Source organism: Thunnus albacares, chromosome 9, assembly GCF_914725855.1.
Source record: "Thunnus albacares chromosome 9, fThuAlb1.1, whole genome shotgun sequence".
NCBI classification, from domain to species: Eukaryota; Metazoa; Chordata; class Actinopteri; order Scombriformes; family Scombridae; genus Thunnus; species Thunnus albacares.
In genome coordinates, this window is record NC_058114.1 from 2,197,564 (window position 1) to 2,214,992 (window position 17,429).

At 37.7% G+C, this 17,429-nt stretch overlaps 2 protein-coding genes across 2 annotated transcripts; one reads left to right on the top strand and one right to left on the bottom strand.

Moving 5' to 3' along the window:
* The first annotated feature begins 251 nt into the window (after positions 1–251).
* LOC122989022 (interferon-induced protein with tetratricopeptide repeats 2-like) lies at positions 252–7,496 on the top strand. The gene is made up of 3 exons (XM_044361699.1): positions 252–256; positions 964–1,324; positions 7,098–7,496. Exons 1-3 carry the CDS (start codon positions 252–254, stop codon positions 7,494–7,496), a joined length of 765 nt encoding a protein of 254 aa, XP_044217634.1.
* Positions 7,497–9,449: 1,953 nt separating this feature from the next.
* Positions 9,450–16,629, bottom strand: prpf38a (pre-mRNA processing factor 38A). Its single transcript, XM_044362136.1, has 10 exons — positions 16,412–16,629; positions 15,660–15,819; positions 15,391–15,512; positions 13,964–14,049; positions 12,717–12,827; positions 12,176–12,282; positions 12,019–12,045; positions 11,655–11,746; positions 10,196–10,244; positions 9,450–9,865 (listed from the first exon to the last, which is right to left on the bottom strand). Exons 1-10 carry the CDS (start codon positions 16,539–16,541, stop codon positions 9,820–9,822), a joined length of 930 nt encoding a protein of 309 aa, XP_044218071.1. The 5' UTR covers positions 16,542–16,629; the 3' UTR covers positions 9,450–9,819.
* Between the last annotated feature and the right edge of the window lie 800 nt (positions 16,630–17,429).

A 17,429-nucleotide genomic window follows, 5' to 3' on the forward strand; every position in this document is an offset into this window, starting at 1 on the left:
GAAAAAGAGTCAGTAGGTTTCTACGTCAAAGCTAAAGGTATGCAGTAGAACTTGATCTGTAGCGTTGCTACAGCTTTCGCTCCCCACCTCCATAATTCCTTTCTGCATCACTATGAACATGTAAAAACCTGGGCTCAACATCAAATTATTCACAGCAAAGCAGAAATAGCTACTGATTTTATGTCAGAGAACCCAAACGCTGCTTCAGACTCATATTTAGAGAAATACTGAGTCGAGGAAACTGCAGGATAATGAGGTGAGTAGCTGCCTCCTAATTTCATATAACTGCATGAACATAATAATAATAATAACAACAACAACAACAACAACAACAACAATAATAATAATAATAATAATAATAATTATTATTATTATTATTGTTATAAACCAATTGTTTTCTGTAAATTTTATCCCACACAGCCAGGGATATGATGCCAAATCCATCTGTTTTGTTTTAATTGAATACATTTTCATAATTTTAATCTTTTTTGCCTAAAAACAATCAAAGATGAGTGTAAACAGTGTGTCAAAAGTGAAGTGAAGGTTTTAATAAGACTGTCCTCAGTTGTTGCTACAGCTCTGCTTTCTTCAGTTCTTCCCTCATTTCCAACTCTTTCCTCCCTCCTTTATCTCTTCTGATATTTCTTTAATCCCCCATTTACTTCATTTTCTCTCTATATATAATCATTTTCTTCCTCTAGTTCATCCTTCCTGTCTTCCTTGTTCCCTTCCATGTCTTGATGAATTTCTTTCCTTCCTCCCTGCCTGTTTCAGCTCAGTTTTCCATTTCTTAACCTCATTCCCTTTTGCTTTTTTCCTCTTCCTTCGTTTGCTCCTGCCTGTCCACTCAATTCATTTCTTCCATCCCTCCTTCCATGAGATGAACACTGCTTACACAAACATATCAAGCTTCAGAGCATATTTTATTGACATGCTGTTGATGTTATTTTTATTCTCCATCAGTGCTGCTCAGAGTCAGTCAACATTGCAGGCCAAACTGAAGGCCCTGCAGTGTCACTTCACCTGGGACATCGACCCCAGCAGGTCCAGACTTTTCCGTTTTAGTGACAAGCTGGAGGACATCGGCACCGAGGAGGGAAACAGCTGGCTGGGTCACATTTACAACCTGCAGGGGTACATTCACTACCAGCTGGGCTTCACTGAAGACGCCCAGTGTTTCTTCATCAGGGCCACAGAGGCCTTCCGCCGGTCAAGAAACACCGTCTCAGATGAAGGTCCCTGGTTGTTGGTGAACTACGGGAACCTGGCTTGGCTGCACCACTACCTGGGAGAACAAGCAGAGAGTCAGACTTACCTGTCAAAGGTCGAAACCCTGCTGAAAGAATACCCATCTCCATCTCAGGACGAGCTCCATCCAGAGATCTACGCTGAAAAAGCCTGGACCCTGATGAAGTTCGGCAAAGTCAAAGGGTTGCTGGTTGCAGATTGCTTCCAGAGAGCCATCAGGATGCAGCCCGACATGGTGGAGTGGAACACCAGCCATGTCATAGCATTAGTGAATGTTCAAAAGTATGGCAACACACCAGTGGGGGAAGACATCCTGGAGGAAATGAGAATGGCCAAGGAACAGGATCCAGAGAACTTGTACCTTGCTGCTCTCGACCTTGAGCAGCATGGTAGGAAAGGAGAAAGAATTGAAGATGAAGCACGTGAGTTAGCCAGAAAGGTTTTGGAAAATCCTGTCAGCAGCTACAGTGGTATCAAAAAGTTATTATGGGTTTACAATAAATATGTATCTGTTGATGAAGCTATTGCTCTGGCAGAGGAGGCTGTGGAAAAACATCCAGATGAACGTTTCCTGAAGTGGTGTGCTGCACTCTGCTACAAATGGAGGATCGTTTTTCACAGCGACAGTCACCTAAAGCAAAGCACGATAGACAGAGCAATCAGTCTCCATAGAGAAGTGATTTCTCTTTACCCTCATCCATCATCATCACTTCTGAAGAAAATAACCCTCGCAAATATATACACAAAGTCAAATCACAGCCAGATTGAAGCTGAGCAGATTTACCAGGAACTGCTAGAAATGGATCTGGAACCTTTGGAGAAACAGATGCTTTATCACTACTACGCAAGTTATTTACACCACATTTCGATAGAATATCACAAGAAAGTGGCAGCGATACCAAAACAATCCCACTTTCAAGGAAAGAGCATCAGAATTCTGGAGAAGATTAAAGAACGAAACAAGAACCAAATGTGTTGAGTCCAGAAATCCTAAATCCAATAGAAATTGTAGGTACTCCATTACCTAAAAACCTGTACATATTCATCATTATGATTGTATACACATTGGGAAAACTTGTGGAAAAGATTTGTGTAAGTTACAGAAAAGAATACAGATGGGTGACAAAGGAAAAACTGGTCCAGGTCTGAATGCTTGACTCCTACAGTGAGGGGATCTGGTGGCTCTGTTATGCTGTGGGGGGCATTTTGCTGGCATGGTTTGGGTCCACTTGTCCCCTTAGAGGGAAGGGTCACTGCAAATCAATACAAAGTTGTTCTGAGTGATCACCTTTATCCTAGGATGAAACATTTCTATCCTGATGAGAGTGGTCTCCTCCAAGATGACAATTCCCCAATTCACAGGACACGAGGGGTCACTGAATGGTTTGATGAGTATGAAAATGATGTGAATCATATGCCATGGCCTTCACCGTCACCAGATCTCAACCCAATTGAACACCTATGGCAGATTTTGGATGTCTTAGACAGTGCTCTCCACCACCATTATCAAAACACCAAATGAGGGAATATCTTAAGTAAGTAATAGTAATAGAAACTTAGAGCAGGTTTCTACAACAAAAGTAAAGGTATGCAGTAGAACTTGATCTGTAGCGTTCCTACAGCTTTCGCGTACCACCTCTATAATTGCTTTCTGCATCACTATGAACATATAAAAACCTGAGCTCAACATCAAATTATTCACAGCAAAACAGAAGTTGGACAACAGCTACTGATTTTATGTCAGTGAACCCAAACGCTGCTTCAGACTAATATTTAGAGAAATACTGAGTCAAGGAAACTGCAGGATAATAAGGTGAGCAGCTGCTTCTGAATTTCATATAATTGAATAAAAAACAATATATCACCATTATGTTATTATCATTGGTATATGATTACTTTAAAATAAAAGAAGTCTTATTTTACAGTATCAAAGCCCAAAATATTAACATTATGGACCCTAAAAGTCAATGACAATGTTTTTATCATTAATGACTGTTGCAAATTACTTCCTTTCTTCTTTTGCTCCACTCCCTCTATCTTGTGGAAGAATAGTCCAGTTCATCCCTCCAGAAGAGTTCAGAGACTGTAGGATCAATGCCAAGGTGCATTGAAGCTGTTCTGGTGACACGTGGTGGCCCAACACCTTACTAAGACACTTTATATTGGTTTTTCCCTTAATTTGTCACCTGTCTGTACGTCTTATGAATAAACTGTATGAACTTATTTTCCTGTTAGTGACAAAGCTAGATCATTAGCTCGGAGAGTTTCTTTCCATCTTCAATAATATTTTTTACTGAATGAAATGATGAGAATAAAATAACACAGTAAGTAAACACCTGAGTAGAGAGAAAATAAAAAACAAAGTTTAGAAACATGTCATGTATGATTAATTCATTGTTGGTTTCAAAGTTGTAGCAGGTTTTATTTTTACACTAGTAGAACTAATGGAGGACGAAGACTGCTGGAAAGAAGAAAAATATAAATATAAATACATATAAATATAAATAAATAAATATGTGAAAAACTATAAATTTGCACTGGAAAATGGTGCACAGTAATAACATATATCTGTTTACATTACTGATGCTGATAGATTTTGATCAGATGTTGTATTTTAACACCTGGACTCATATATAACCATTGTCCTTACTATATTCCTGTTGTGTTGATATTTTTTCTTAACACTGTATTTGAAGTTTATATAAAAACCATAATGTGCTTTTTTGAGATGTGCTTTGCTGTAAGTTTTGTAGTAGTGAAAAAGAAAACTCTGATAAGCAATGTTATGATTAATATAATGTATAACCTGAATATAATCACAAAGTGGAACTGATTGTGTGGGTAGAAACTTGTACACTATACTAATACTATTAAATAAACAATATTAAATCTTCTATTTCTATCTTCTAGTTTGTTTTGGGGGTTAATTTATAAGAAATTCATGTTCTCTACACAGTTCTGCAGCACTGCACACAAAACACTGATAGACATCAAATTACAACTTTGGAAAACTGCTGCCAGCATTAAAGGACGAGTTCACAATTTTTCAAGTGTGTCTTAAAACAACAGTCATGAGCCCAAGTGAACAGTGAAACATGTTTTTCTTGCTGTAATCATTCCTCCTGTTCATACTGACCATTAGAAGATCCCTTCTTAATGCACTTACAGTGGAAGTGATGGGGAACAAAAATCCACAGTCCTCCCTCTGTGCAAAAATGTATTTAAAAGTTTATCTGAAGCTAATATGAAGTTTCAGCCGTCATGTTCACATGTTCATGGCTGCTTTAACAATGCTGTGCATCATTTTATACAAATTTAAATTCAGTGGTGGAAAAAGTACTCAGATCCTTTACTTAAGTAAATGTATTTATACCACAATGTAAAAAATACTCCATAAATTTATTTAAAGTATTAAGTTTTCATTTCAGGCTGTGACTGATATATAAAATACATTTAACAAAGTACATTATTAATACTGATGAGTTGATGCATGAACAGCACTTAGTTGTTGTCTCTGCTCGAGGTGGATCTAGTTTGAACTACTTTGTGAGGGTCATTAGATAAATCTCAGAGGTCTTGAGGTGACATATTAGATAGGAAAGAAGAAAAAACTGTTCTGCTACAGAAATGTCCCAGTTGTATGGTCCGGATGTTTGACAAATCCTTTATGTATCTGTATTGATTAATGAGAGGTGACAGAGTGAGATCTTTGGTAGGTTTGTTAAGTTTCCACACCTGAGTGATCACTGCTGTCTTCATATTTGAGGGAAGTTTAGAGTCGATAGTTTTGTGTCTGTCATGTTGTTGAACCTCATTCTGTTGCAGTCTGTGGCATTATTATTTGATACAACAATTAGTGCTGCTGATGTAAGGTTTTATTTAAATTTAGTGTAATGACCAGAGTTTAGTTAAGGGCATAACAGACATCGAGCCCTTATTATTCTGGACATGGTCCAAGAGGCGCACACGGTAATTGTCTTTCATTTGTTTTATATTTGTGTATAATGCTGATGTGCCTTTACATGGACAATGTGAAACGGTTTCAGTAATTTTATTTGATTTCATCGCATTTCTGTTGTGCAAATGTGTTTTGGCCTGTATATCAATGGACACTTGTCAAAACAACTTTAAAATGACTGAGAGATGTATATTTTAAACTTTTTATGTCTTTTATTTTCTTGTAGTTTTCAAAGTGTCTACTAATGAAAGAGAGACAGATTAAATAAAGCTTCGAACAGTGTTAGTCGGGACCTCGCACTCTGGCCCGTCGGGATCAGATGATTTCACTTTTTAAAAATGAGGGATATTTATTACAAGTGTGGCGTGCTTTTATTTGAAAGTTTGATTGACAGGATGAGAATTTTCTGCAGGGTGAGACATGTCTGTCTTGCTCACACCTGTGTCATCAAAATTATGCAAGTTTTGGGCCCATTCACTTGAATTTCAATTAGTCATTTGAAAACTCTTGATGAGTTTGTGTGTAAAACAAATTAATTTCCTAATTTTCATCAAGTCTATTTTTAGAAAAGTAAAGACTTTTAACCCACATGACCTGGTCAAAGTTCGATTGACATTGTACTGTCAGGTGTGTAGAAACAATAAGTAACTGCAGCTGGACACAGAAAAATACTCATATATTTGAATGGAGAGTGTGAGTGAACCCACACCTTGCAGACTTCATTTGAACTTTAAATGAGTCACAAGACTTTGACCTACAAATCTTCTCTATATTTACATGTTTTTCTATCTTTTACTGTTTTTGAGATATTTATATATATCACTGAGGGAGTGACATCGCCAGGAGCAGTTGGAGAGGAGGATTTTAGAGTACTCTTCTTGTGAAATATCTTCATAAATCCCATGACTTTGGCCAAATGTTACATTAAAAATCATATTTTTAGTAGGAAATTTCATGGTGAATCCATTGATACAGGTTTGAAAGTGGTCAGACTTATAGTTTAGACATCAGAAGCCTCTGTTTGACAAAAAGGTCATGCCTCCCCATTGTTTTACTTTATAAAGGCTCAAACGCACTGAAAGCAATAATTGACGCGTGTCATTTGACACTATCTCTCTCTTTTTCGGCTGCACAGAAAACAGCTTTGGTCGCTGAGTCTGCATTTGGCGCTCCAAAAATCGAAACAAGGTTGGAGTAGGTGCGTCAAGGCAGTTTGATGTGCCTCATAGCGCTTCTAGTGTGTGTTTGGCCATTGAAAACAATCAGTGTACTTCAAAACGCATGTGTCAGCAGGAACAGGAACAGCAGGAACCGATAAAAGACAGGATAAGGATCAGGAACATACAGGATCACGATGGCTAGAATGCAAATGTCCAATGAAGCAACTGTGACGCACTAGCAGGGAATGAATTACTGAGACTGGTAAAAGCACTGGGGAGCTAATGAAGGAATAGGCAGCAGGTGCAGACAATTAGGGAGTGGGTATGGTAACCAGGCAGAGAAAGACCAGGGGCATCTGGTGGACAGGTGGAGAATAGCAAGGCAGAAGAGTGTGGGACTGAAGGTAGGGACAGAGGCAGAAAGGGCAAAACAAACACAAACGGGAATCATGACAGTCCTTTGTTTCCCTCTTCATGTCTTTCTTTCCTTCTCCTTTTCTATCTTACTTTCCTACCTTTACCCCTTTCTCATTCTCTTCCTATTCATAGTTTCCTTCATGCTTTGTTCCTTTCACTCCTCTGAAACTCGTTTCTTCATCCATTCCTCCCCTCATTCGCTCTTTCCTTATTTCCTTCCTGTCCATTCAATGTTCCTCATTCATTTCTCCCTTCCCTCCCTCCACCAGATGAACACTGGTCCTAACAGGCAAGCCATTGAGTTGATGTCAAAGGTCGACACCCTGCTGAAAGAATATCCATCTCCATCCCAGGACGAGCTCCATCCAGAGATCTACGCTGAAAAAGCCTGGACCCTGATGAAGTTTGGCACAGACAAAAGGTTGCTGGTTGCAGATTACTTCCAGAGAGCCATCAGGATGCAGCCAGACATGGTGGAGTGGAACACCAGCCGTGTCATAGCATTAGTGGATGATGTTAAGTACAACGACACACCAGTGGGGGAAGACATCCTGGAGAAAATGAGAGTGGCCAAGGAACAGGATCCAGAGAACTTGTACCTTGCGGCTCTTTACCTCATTCAACATGCTAAGAAAGGAGAAAAAATTAAAGATGAAGCACATGAGTTGAGAAATCCTGTCAGCAGCTACAGTGGCATAAAACCATTATTATGAGTTTACAGAAACGATGTATCTGTTGATGAGGCTGTTGCTCTGGCAGAGGAGGCTCTGAAAAAACATCCAGATAAACGTTTCCTGATGAGATGTGCTGCACTCTGCTACAAATGGAGGATCTCTCCCCTGGAGCAAAGTGAGATAGACAGAGCAGTCAGTCTCCATAAAAAAGTGATTTCTCTTTACCCTCAGTCTTCACTTGTGAAGAAATTAGATCTTGCATACATATATGCAAAGTCAGATCGCAGTCAGGCTGAAGCTGAGAAGATTTACCAGAAACTGCTAAAAAGGGATCTGGAACATGTAGAGACACAGTTGATTTACAACTACTACGCAAAATACTTATATTATGATCTAAAAAACCGAAACAAGTCGATAGAATATCACATGAAGGCGGCAGAGATACCGCACCAATCCTTCTTTAGAGAGAACAGCATCAAAGTTCTGAGGAAGATTAAAGAAAATAACAGGAGCTCAATGTGTGGAGAAATAGAGGAGTTACTGGCCAAGCTGGAAGTCTAGAAAATCCTAAATCTAGTAGAAAGTGAAGGTACAACATTACCTAAAAAAATCTGTACATATTCATCATTCTGATTTTATACACATTAGGAAAACTTGCGTAAAAGATTTGTGGAAGTTGCAGAAATGATTACTTCAAATAATTTTACAGACAGTTATAAGACAAGAGTCGATGGTACATCATAAATAAACTGTATGAATTTATTGTCCCATTAGTGACAAAGCTAGATCATTTGCTTGGAGAATTTTTTTCCATCTTTAATAATATTTTTACTGAATGAAATGACAAGTACAAAATAACATGGAGAAATAAACACCCGAGTACTGAGTAAATAGAAAAAAGTTTGATTGTATGATTAATTCGTTAATGGTTTCAAAGTTGTAGCAGGTTTATTTTTACACTGTAGTAGAACTAATGGAGGACAAAGGCTGCTGGAAAGAAGAAAAACAAAAAAAAAATCTGAAAAAATATACATTTTCATTGGAAAATGGTCAGCAGTAATAATGTATATCTGATTACATTACTGATGCTGATAGATTTTGGTCAATGTTGTATTTTATGTGTGAAATGTGCTTTGCTATAAGCTTTGTAGTAGTGAAACAGAAAACTGATTAGCAATGTAATGATTAATATGATGTATAACCTGAATATAATCACAAAGTGGAACTGATTGTGTGGGTAGAAACTTGTACACTATACTAATACTATTAAATAAACACTATAAAATCTTTTGTAAGTTTGTTTTGGTGGTTAATTTACATGAAATTCATGTTCTCTACACAGTTTTGCAGCACTGCGCACAAAACACTGATAGACATCAAACTACTACTTTGGAAAACTGCTGCCAACATTACGTTTAAAAACTCCAAGAGAAGCAAATGTTGGTCCAAAGATTCAATATCTTATGTTGTGTTTTCCAACAAGGTCTGATAACACTTTATTTTACTACTTTCTGAACATTTTCTCAAAAAGTTTTCTGGAAATAACGGTTTAATATGCTAATAATTATACTGGAAAATAGACACGTCCTTAAAGAAAAGCTGCATTTGAACTCAATAAAAGATTCATTGATTATTGAAAACTTTATTCTACATTTATGTGCAACTGTATCCTTCGTATATAGACAAATTTCACATTTTTGCATGTTCAGCTGACCTGCTCTACAGCCCCCAAACACAACTGTCATGTTTAAGGGACAAACACAGAGCTGGAAGAACACTGTTGTCTAAAGTATTATTGTATGCTGCAGCTTTAATTAACTGTATTTCACTTTAATTATTAGTATGTGGACACATACTTTTGGTCATATATTTTAATATGAAACAGATTCTTACTATGTGTTTTTTTTTCTCCAAAAAACATAAAGGAGCATCAAACATGGGTCCTCATCTTCCTCAGGAATCAATCAAACCCCCCCAAAAACCCCACACATCTAATGAATAAGTGTCTTTATTTCTATGACTAATGTCAGGTAAGAGTATGAAATTCATTACTGACGCACAGAAACAGATTTTTATTTGACATTTACATGTATCCAAAAGTTATCAACAACAGCCAAATTTACCTGAAAATGGGGAACATCATCAGGTTATTTCTCTCAGGTGTATTTAATCAAATAACGATGCTGAAGGCTGCACACAGACTAAGTGATTACATACTGTACATAGACCTGCTTACATTTTACAATATGTCACAGACAGGTTCAGGGGTCCAATGTCTAAAATGGAAATTAGTTGTCAAAATAATATCAGAAAAAAAACTCAAAATTACAAAAAAAAGGAAAGATATAAAAGTAAACAGAAATCATTCGTTTCCTCTTCGACTCTTCTTGTGACTCTTTTTTGAACTCCTGCAATGTCAAAGAAAACAAAATAATTGAATAAATGATGAAATATCTCATCACTAATAAATCCAATAAATTACATGGGAGATACTTCCTAACAGGAACACAAAAGACTGTTCAGGTCATCAATGTGTTGTTATATTATCTATCGTGTCAAATCTTGATGTGTTTTTTAATAGTTTTAGGACAACAGTGGAGGTCTAATGCACAGAGGAATAAGATATATCAGGCTTTGGATACACACACAATACTTGTAAGTATGAGTCCCATACATACAGTACTTTGGTGGATGTATAAGGTTTTAATGTTATTGTAAAAATAACAAACATCACTCACCTCTCTGGGGACTTTGAGTGGCTGCGATGTCTGTGGCTTCTGTGGTGACCTGGTTCAAAACAACAAACAACACTTCAGTATGAGTCATCAAATACAATCATATGTAGTAAATAAAATAATCTTGTTAAAAACATGTATGTGTTTCTGACTGTCAGGGCCGAGGGATGGCGACACTGGTGTGTTGTTTTGCCCAACATTGTCCTCCAGAGTGAGACATCTAAACAACTACTTCTATAAAATTCATGAATGTTCATGATCCCAACTGGATGAATCCTCCAACATCACCATGTGGTGGGACAAAACTTCCACACTACAGTAGAACTGTAACTCTAATGGGGAAGGTTGTCATGAAATATGGCGACAACATTCCTGCTATCCAGATCATAACGACGTCATGATCTTTCCTCTGGCGCCACCAGCAGGACAAACTTTACATTTTCAGCTCCACAGCTTTAAACCTGCATTTAACTGATGTTTTGTTTACTAGTTTTCAGCAGAAACAAGTAGTGCAAACAACACTAGACATATAATTAGCTTTTAAATGGCATAATGGGACCATCACTGTTGTTATTGCAGTCAGCTTCTCCCGGTTAATATTCCTTCAGTGTTCATCGTCCAGCAGGTTTCTACCAGGAGCCGAATTATCCACAGAGGAGTCTTCCTCTCCAAAACAAACGGACTTGGTGATTAAAACCAGTAAGAACACTGATTAAAGCAGTTTCACATTTGTTCAGCCTGGAGGAGCTGCCGTTAACGTTTGCTCAGCTTTTTTCTCTGACAACTTAAGATCCAGACGTCCGATGACTAAAATCCTTCATCCAGTTAGAAGATATAGTTAAAAACAACCAAGATCTAAAAAAAAGTTTATAGTAAAAATGTGGCCTAAAACTGGATAAAAGGTAATTTTATGAGAGCTTCTGGTGGACAACAACAACATTATCATCTTGTGCGTGTATACTCTCTGGTAGAGAGTATGACGCCAAGTGAAACGGACTGTTATCTTGATTAGAATTATGGATTTCTCTGGGTTAGAAAATTGATGGAAACAACTGGAATAATGCAAGTACACAACTCAACAAAATATATAACAGAGGTCTAATCATTTATGCAGAAAAGTCTCCATGAAAAGTTTGCTGAATTAGCCATTAGCAGTTCCTGTTCGCAGCATTGCCATGGATGTACGGACAGATATCACTGGATAACTTTGATTCTCAGGTAAGTTCTGCAGTTACAGGGAGCATCTTTTTATTCCTCATTATTTCTAAGCAGATTTATGGAGGTTTATTCGTGATGTACATCAGAGAGGATGACGTCGTCGGGAAGTGTATATATATATTAATGTATATATATTTCATGTCTCTGTGTTTGGATTTGAGTTATGAGTCAAAGGAGGAGAATGTAAATGATGTTTTTCCCTATTTTTTCATGTTTTACATGTTTTTACATGTTATTAATCTACCCGGGGACTTGGAGCGATGGCGTCTGTCTCTGGACCTGCTGCGGTGTCGGCGGGGGCTCTTGCTGCGATGGCGGTCTCTCCGGGGAGACGGGCTGAGTACATACGACAAAAGAGACGTTAACCAACCAATCAGAATCAGCTACAAACATTCTGGTTCAAAGGATTTGGCTGACCGTTTTCTATGTTTTTCTTATTGTCAACAAATCTCATGTGCAGACTCAAACCAATACTTGTTAGTAGATCAGTTCATTGTTGGTTTGGATCCAAACATGAGATTTGTTGAAGAAAAAATATAGAAGATCGCTGGACATATCCTTTAATGTTGATGAAATGTAGGATTTCATTCAGGCAGTGGCAGACATACCTTCGCCTCTTTGGAGATCTGCTCCTCCTGGAAGAAAATAAACCACAACGTGTTTTGATTTTGAAATGACATTTATCACTTTGTCTCTTTCATTTATAGATATAATGTACACCAGAAAAAACAAAACAAAACAAAAAAGGATAACTTATAGACAAACCGTCTGGGGGAGCGGCTGCGTCTGTAACGAGGTGACGGGGAGCGGCGAGGTCTGTCGTTGTCACGGTAACCACGCCTGTGGGGTTCAGGGGTCTGAAGTCTCTCAAGCTGCAGCCAGAAAAAAAAAAAACACAAACAAAAATTTGAGAGTGAGGGTGATGCTCTTACTACTCTGACCGACCCTGCAGATTCTCATTTGTTACATAATTTATAAGATAAAATGAAGAATTCAGAGGTCAACGAGACATTTAAAGACTTCCCCTTGAGCTCTGAGAAACATTTCAAACATTTTTAGACAAAAAGAATAACCCATTAAACAAGAAAATAATAAGCAGATTAGTCGATAACGAAAATAATTGTTAGTTTCAGCCCAACACAATGCGATACTCCACATTCTCCTACGCATGTCAGTTCCTCAATCTGACCTTCTAGGATTTACATTTACATAACAAGGTACATGTCTGAAAGAAGCTTTTTTTTTTTTTTACTTCAAAGTAAAACAGATTTCAAAAAGGGAAAAGAATGAGGATAAATATTATTACCTTCTCTTCTTCCTCGTCCTCTTCATCACTGCTCTCCACCTCATCCAGGTCTTCCTCCAGAGCGCTGATACGTGGGTCCAACATCTCTGCCTCCTCAAGGACTTGTCTCTTCTGTAACACACACACACACACACACACACACACACACACACACACACACATTAGCCTTGAAGGCACCTGAAACAAGCACTGTGTGAACAGACATGTAAACGCAGTACTCAGATTCTTTACTGAAGTAAAAGTACCAATACAGCTATGTAAAAATACTCCATTACAAGTTGAAGTCCTGCTTTAAAAATCTACAACAATAAAAGCACATAAGTATTATGAGCTTGGTGTAGTTAAAGTATTGCAGTAAAAGTACATAAGTATTATGAGCTTGATGTAGTTAAAGTATTGCAGTAAAAGTACATAAGTATTATGAGCTTGATGTAGTTAAAGCATTGCAGTAAAAGTACATAAGTATTATGAGCTTGATGTAGTTAAAGTATTGCAGTAAAAGTAGTGGTTTGGTCCCTCTGACTGATATATTATTATATATGACATCATTAGATTATTAATAGTGAAGCATCAGTGTTAGAGCAGCATGTTACTGTTGTAGCTGCTGGAGGTGGAGCTAGTTTACACTACTTTATATACAGTTAGCTAGTTTAGTCCAGTGGTTCCCAACCTAGGGGTCGGGGCCCCTCCAAAGGGTCAGCAGATAAATCTGAGGGGTGGTGAGATGATTAATGGAAGAGGAAAGAAGAAAAAACAAAGTTCTGATACACAAATCTGTTTTCAGTTTTTTGGACTTTTTCTCTAATCTTTGATTTTTGCTGAAATATTGGATCATTTGAACATTTATTGAAATGAAAGCATGTGAGAAGTTTAGAGGGAAAAATCACTATTTGGTGGAGCTGTTAACAACTCATAGACATGTGAAATGTGACCCCGACTACACACTGCTTTTTGTAACACGTCAAAAGACAAAAAGGTTGGAAACCACTGGTTTCATCTTTAACAATGTGTTGTATTTTAAAAGCTTGTTATATTATCCATTGTGTCAAATCTGCATCTGAAAAGTAACTAAAGCTGTCAAATAAATGTAGTGGAGTAGAAAGTACAATATTTCCCTCTGAAATGTAGAAAGTAGCATCACATGGAAATACAAGTACATGGAAAAAGTACAAGTACCTCAAAATGGTACTTCAGTACAGTACTTGAGTAAATATACTTAGTTACTTTCCATCACTGTGTAAACATACCTGAAGTCGCGGCAGAATGATGTCACACATTCTCTCTGAATGAAGAAGGTCGTCTATGAACTCGTCCACATGCATCAACTCAAACTCTAAAGTAAAGAGATGAAGAGGAATACACACAACATGAATGATTTCATCACGTATGCACAACATAAAGAGTCACAGCAGAGTTCAGACAAAGTATTTAAATCAGTAATTTAATTTCTTTTTCTCTTTCAGAATAATCGATAACGAAAATAATCATTAGTTGCGGTCCAAGTTGGGTTTGGGCATTTCAGGAAAGTGTGATGATTATCGTTATATTACTGCTTACTGTAATATTTGTGGCCATAATAATCATATCATATCAATAAGATAACAGCACCTCTCTAGTACAGAGCAGCAAACTGAGAACTGCTGTAATATTTACTCTGTTCTACTAAGTTTTAAAACAGGAGGAACATTAAGCAGCTGCTTTGGATCCCTGATGTGCACTGTTGGACATCACATTTTGCAACCATTTTTGGAGACAGTGCTACTAAATGTTATAAGTAGGAGCACCAGTGCTACTAGTGGAAAAACTTAAGTCTGAAGTCCTGCAAACCAACATTGTTGTTTATGTGGCTGCTGCGACGGAAAAGTCACTGTAACCGAAGACTCGATTCAGTAACATCACAGTCCCTCGTGGAGTCACTTTAGACATTTGCAGACACGGAAAACACAATATTGCTCGCTTCGTCTATCTGTTAAAGTGAAGGCTTTTTGTCATTCAGACAGAGGAGACTTTTACGTCCATGTTCCTTACAGCTTTATTAAGATATGATATTTGACAGCTGGTGCAGTAGCATAAAGATAGAGAGAGAGAGAGAGAACAGCGGTGAGTTAGAACTGTTATGATTAGGAGGCAGAGGATAGTTTTTATTGCTGCATCACAGACAGATTTTAAAACACAGTTGAAGTCTTAATGACCATCAGGAGTGGGAGGGATGATCACCTTCGCTCCTCACAGTGAACCCACAATTCTGCTGCATGTTTTTATAAAGTCTGACATTCACAAGCACTGCATGACACGATGTTAGGTTAAATGTCTCGCTGGGTATTCATTTATTGATGCAGTTTGAAATTGTCTTTAGAGACTGATATGATATGAGAAGAATCTCCCAAACAACTTAAAATTGTCTCTTTCACAGCGTTTCATATTTTAATAAATGAGTTTTATTTAATTTGTGCATAAGTTGGGTGAAGATTGAGGTAATAAATGCATTACAGTGAGGTTAGAAGGCGGAACAAGATGCAGATGTTGTGCTGCTGCTGTCTGTATTTTAATCTGAGAGCAGTTCACAATTGTGTCGTCTTGAAAGAGGTACGGAAAAGTGACGACGTGAGACTGACACGTTAAATAGCCATCACATTAACATATGGTCTGAAAGAAAGAAAGGAAACCTACTCACCTCCGTTTCTGTTCTGACTCTTGATTTTTCTGTAGTCGTTGTATAGAGGCTCCAGGTATTTATAACAATCCACAGCAGTGCCAGTTAACCTCATGTACATCGCTCCGAGTAAACGAACATATCTAATAAAAAAAAAATAGAGAGAGTGATGAGAAAGATCCACAGAGCAGGATTTAACAAGCCTAGTATGAGATTGCACGTCAGGTTGCAATCTTTCACTATATTTTGTGCCGTTTGTTGACAAAATGAAAACAACACCTGTGACTCACTTGAAATCCTCATTTTTTATGAACTCGACGATGATGTCTTTCTCGGGCTGAATCTGCAGCATCTTCAGCGTGAGGCAGAGGAAGGGAGTGGGCTTGATGTTTCCTCCATAAACTCCACCAACAAACTTCAGTTCCATGGCTTTATCAACGACCAGCTCAGCTGTGTGGGTGAAAACACAAAAACCGCACACTGCATCATCAGCTCAAGTTGGTCCAGAATTTTAATTTTTTGCTATAACAGCTTTTCACTCTTCTGATTTAAGGCTTTCCAAGCTGCAGAAATAATAAATAATTCATTTAATAATATAATTGTTAGATGAAACTGGTTTCATCTTTAACGATGTGTTGTATTTTAAAAGCTTGTTAATATTGTATATATCCATTGTGTCAAATCTTCATCTGAAACGTAACGAAAGCTGTCAAATAAATGTAGTGGAGTAGAAAGTACAATATTTCCCTCTGAAAAGTAGTGGAGTGGAAGTATAAAGTACCATCACATGGAAATACTCAAGTAAAGTGCAAGTACCCCAAAATTGTACTTAAGTACAGTACTTAAGTAAATGTACTTCCTGGTAACTCAGTTACTTTCCACCACTGACGGCTCTTTAAACGTTAAGGTAACTTTGCTTCACACATTTCAGATGAATTGAGTCACTTTAAATAAAAAACACAGACGTGAAATCCGGTGTTTCGTTTATTAGCAATTACCGACATAAAGCTAACGTTAGCTCGGTGGCTAACATGCTACTCACCGCTCAGACCGAAACACTCTTCCTTCCAGTATTTAGACTCGTAGATTCGAGTCCGGATGATTTTCTCCACCAGATACTGCGGGTTAGTCCCGTGTATGCTGTTCGCATCTTTAACGGTTCTGTTTGCCATCTGAATAGAAGGTAAGTTATTTTACTAGCATGGAAACAACAGCCTGCTGTTTCTCCAGGGCGGCGGAAACTAAATAAAACTTCCGGGGTCCTGTTCTTCTTTTGGGTTCGTTGGAGGTTGGCATACCAGCTTAAAGGCGCATTACCGCCACCTAGTGGACTCAAATGTGGAACAGCAAGCTGGCAACAAGCGGGTAGCTCCCGGCTTGAGAGGTGAAGCCAATGCGTAAATGCCTCAAAGCTGCATTCTTTATAATGCCCAGCAGGGGGCGACTCCACTGGTTGCAAAAAGAAGTCAGATCGTATTGAAGTCTATGAGAAAATGACCCTACCTCTCACTTGATTTATTACCTCACTAAACTGTTTCCTAATGATTTTATGGTCTTAAAAAAAAATTCACAGAAATTTACTTTATTATTTTAGAGTGTTTTTTTATTTTATATATAATGTGTATATTTGTTGTTTGTTTTTTTATTTTAAACTGTATATTCTGCATAATTCAAACATTATATTGCAAGTCAAAAACTGAAAATCACTCTCTTGCCTAAAGCTTGTGAAAAATACTGCACCAGAGTTTTAACTGGTTCCAAATGTAGAGACTACTACATCACTCCAAATTAAGCATCCCAACACAGGATACCAGTCAGTTTTACAAATAATTTTAAGATTTTGTTGATCACATTTAAAGGACAGCTTGCTCTGGCAGTTTTTATTTAGCTGAATGGCCTATTTGCATTATTGTAGATATTGAGCATTAACAGCTAACGTTTTGAGACATGAAAGGGTGGCTCCTAGTGAAGTGTGTGCAACCCAGGCTTTGAAGACAGTGTCTAGCAAGACCTAGAAAACAATGCAAGACAGGATTGAGCTCAAAGCTTGTTGAAAGCAT

Coding starts and splice junctions, on each gene's coding strand:
- LOC122989022 (XM_044361699.1), top strand. Junction 1,325..7,097: donor GTCAGACTTACCTGTCAAAG/GTCGAAACCCTG, acceptor TTGATGTCAAAG/GTCGACACCCTGCTGAAAGA.
- prpf38a (XM_044362136.1), bottom strand. CDS start 16,541: ATGGCAAACAGAACCGTTAAAGATGCGAACAGCATACACGGGACTAAC. Junction 15,820..16,411: donor AGAGTGTTTCGGTCTGAGCG/GTGAGTAGCATG, acceptor TCACCCACACAG/CTGAGCTGGTCGTTGATAAA. Junction 15,513..15,659: donor ATAAAAAATGAGGATTTCAA/GTGAGTCACAGG, acceptor TTTTTTTATTAG/ATATGTTCGTTTACTCGGAG.